The sequence below is a fragment of the Egretta garzetta genome, unplaced genomic scaffold (genome assembly GCF_000687185.1).
Source record: "Egretta garzetta isolate BGI_Z169 unplaced genomic scaffold, ASM68718v1 scaffold17, whole genome shotgun sequence".
NCBI lineage: Eukaryota > Metazoa > Chordata > Aves > Pelecaniformes > Ardeidae > Egretta > Egretta garzetta.
In genome coordinates, this window is record NW_009260136.1 from 204,366 (window position 1) to 206,278 (window position 1,913).

Consider the following 1,913-nt stretch of genomic DNA (forward strand, 5'->3'; position numbering starts at 1 on the left):
CATGGATGTGCGCTGGTGGATTGGAAAGAGCTGGGGGCTGGGGGCTCTCTGCAGGCTAGAGTCTGACAGCTGTGCTTGTTGCAGATCCCTGGGAAGCTGCTGTTCGTCCTGGTGAAGCGCTACCTGTGTGTCACTTCTCTCATGGACAAGCTCAGCAGTGGTGTGGAGCAGGGAGGGGAGCAGCAGGACCGCGCTGTGCCCAGCCTGCTCACTGAGGAGAGGAGCCGTGTGAAGCAGGAGTTTGAGTTCAGCATGGCTATGGCAAACCTCATCTTGGAGCTGGTGCACGTGATGGGCTGGGACCACAGCCACCAGCCAGAGCTGCTGCCCCAACAGGAGCTGCGGCCTCGTGCCACCCAGTCCATCTTCCAGCACAGGGCCACATCCTGCACCACTGCTCAAGCAGCTCCCTCTCCTCCACCAAAAGAGCCCAGTGTCTTCAAGACCCGCTCAGCCTTCCCAAGCCGCAGCAGCTATGTGGAATACGTGCAGGCAAACCTGGTGTGTGGCATGAGGGTGCGCATGCTGGAGGACTATGAGCAGGTCAGCGCAGGTGATGAGGGTGAATTCCGCCAGAGCAATGATGGCACGCCGCCTGTGCAGGTATCCTCTGCTGGGAGGGCAGGGGCTGTTGAGGGGCCTGTCTGCTCTGTTGTGCTGTAGAAAGCAGGCAGCATTGCATGGGAGCGGTGGGGGTGGGCTTCCCTTCCTTCAGCTGGGTGTGTGTTGGGCTCTTCTCCTCAGGTGTACTGGCAAGCCCTGGGCTCTACGTACTGGGTTCACTGGCACATGGTGGAGATCATTGGCTCTTTGGGGCAAGAGGAGCATGAGGGCTGGGAGAAGGTGTCCACCCTGAAACACAACCACAAACTGGCAGCAGGTGAGCAGCCTGTCAGCTGGGTGTGCAGCTTTTCTCTCCAGTCCTCCTGCAGCTGGCACTGTGGATTCTGCTGGTGTCTGAGTACATTGCCCAGGCTGGTCCAGGCTGTGGGACGGTGGGGATCTCTTCTGCCCAGATGGTTCACATGAGCTTTTCCCCTGGGGAACGTAGGGTGTGCAGCAGAGGATTGGGGAATTGGCAGAGCTGACAGTGCCCTTCCTGGCTCTGCTCTCCTGCAGTTGCGCAGCCGTTTTTCTGCAAGCCCTTTGGGGGGCTGTACTCTCTGCCTTACCTGGGGGAGCAGCCAACCAAGGCTGCAGAGGTCCTGAGCCGTGCTGAGTGGTGGGAGCTGCTCTTCTTTGTGAAGAAGCTGGAAGTGCAGGAGCAGGAAGAGATCATCTGTCTCATCCAGCAGGACCAGGGAGAGCAGGTATGGGCCAGAGCCTGCAGTGGGGAAACAAGAGGGAGGACATTAGGGAAGGGACCGGGCCTGGAGGAGGAGACTGCAAGCATGAGCTGTGCAGGGACAGCGAGGGGGGGATGGGAAAAGCAGGGGGAGCTGGTCACAGCAAAGGGGTGAGGAGAAATGAGAGGAAGCAGAGTCTGCCATGACCCGGAAAGAGCGACTGTGTCCAGTGAGGTTTGGGTAGGTGAGGCAAGCCCATGGGGTGATTCTGCTGTTTGTGGTTGGGTGGTGAGTGCAGGTGGGAGATCTGGGCCTGGTGGTAGTTGGGTTGGGGACAGCCAGGGGAGGGCGGCACTGGGGAATGGCCCTGGGGGCCTCTGGCGGTGCAGCCTTTCTATCTGTTCTGGCACTGGCTGTCACAAGGGGCGTGGGGACTGTGGCAAGTCCATGAGGGTTAGCATGACTCTATCTGTCCAGCTGTCAGAGGTGGATGAAGAAGCCCTGATCCAGCTGTTGGTACCTGTGGAGCTGGCCCAGAAGGTGCTGCAGGTCTTGGAGAAGCGGTGCCAGGGCAGCGCTCGGCGTGACCTGCACGGCTCCCACATCTACGCCAAATACTTCCTCAGT

General features: G+C 59.7%; 1 protein-coding gene across 1 annotated transcript in view; it reads left to right on the plus strand.

Annotated features, from left to right (window-relative positions):
• Nucleotide 1: 1 nt before the first annotated feature.
• Nucleotides 2–1,913, plus strand: part of LOC104128794 (cullin-9) — a 12,377-nt gene continuing 10,465 nt past the window's right edge. The window contains exons 1-5 of the mRNA XM_035897071.1: nucleotides 2–7; nucleotides 70–603; nucleotides 745–880; nucleotides 1,120–1,310; nucleotides 1,764–1,911. Coding sequence (XP_035752964.1) covers nucleotides 2–7; nucleotides 70–603; nucleotides 745–880; nucleotides 1,120–1,310; nucleotides 1,764–1,911 — 1,015 coding nt within the window. The remainder of the gene's footprint in view (nucleotides 8–69; nucleotides 604–744; nucleotides 881–1,119; nucleotides 1,311–1,763; nucleotides 1,912–1,913) is intronic.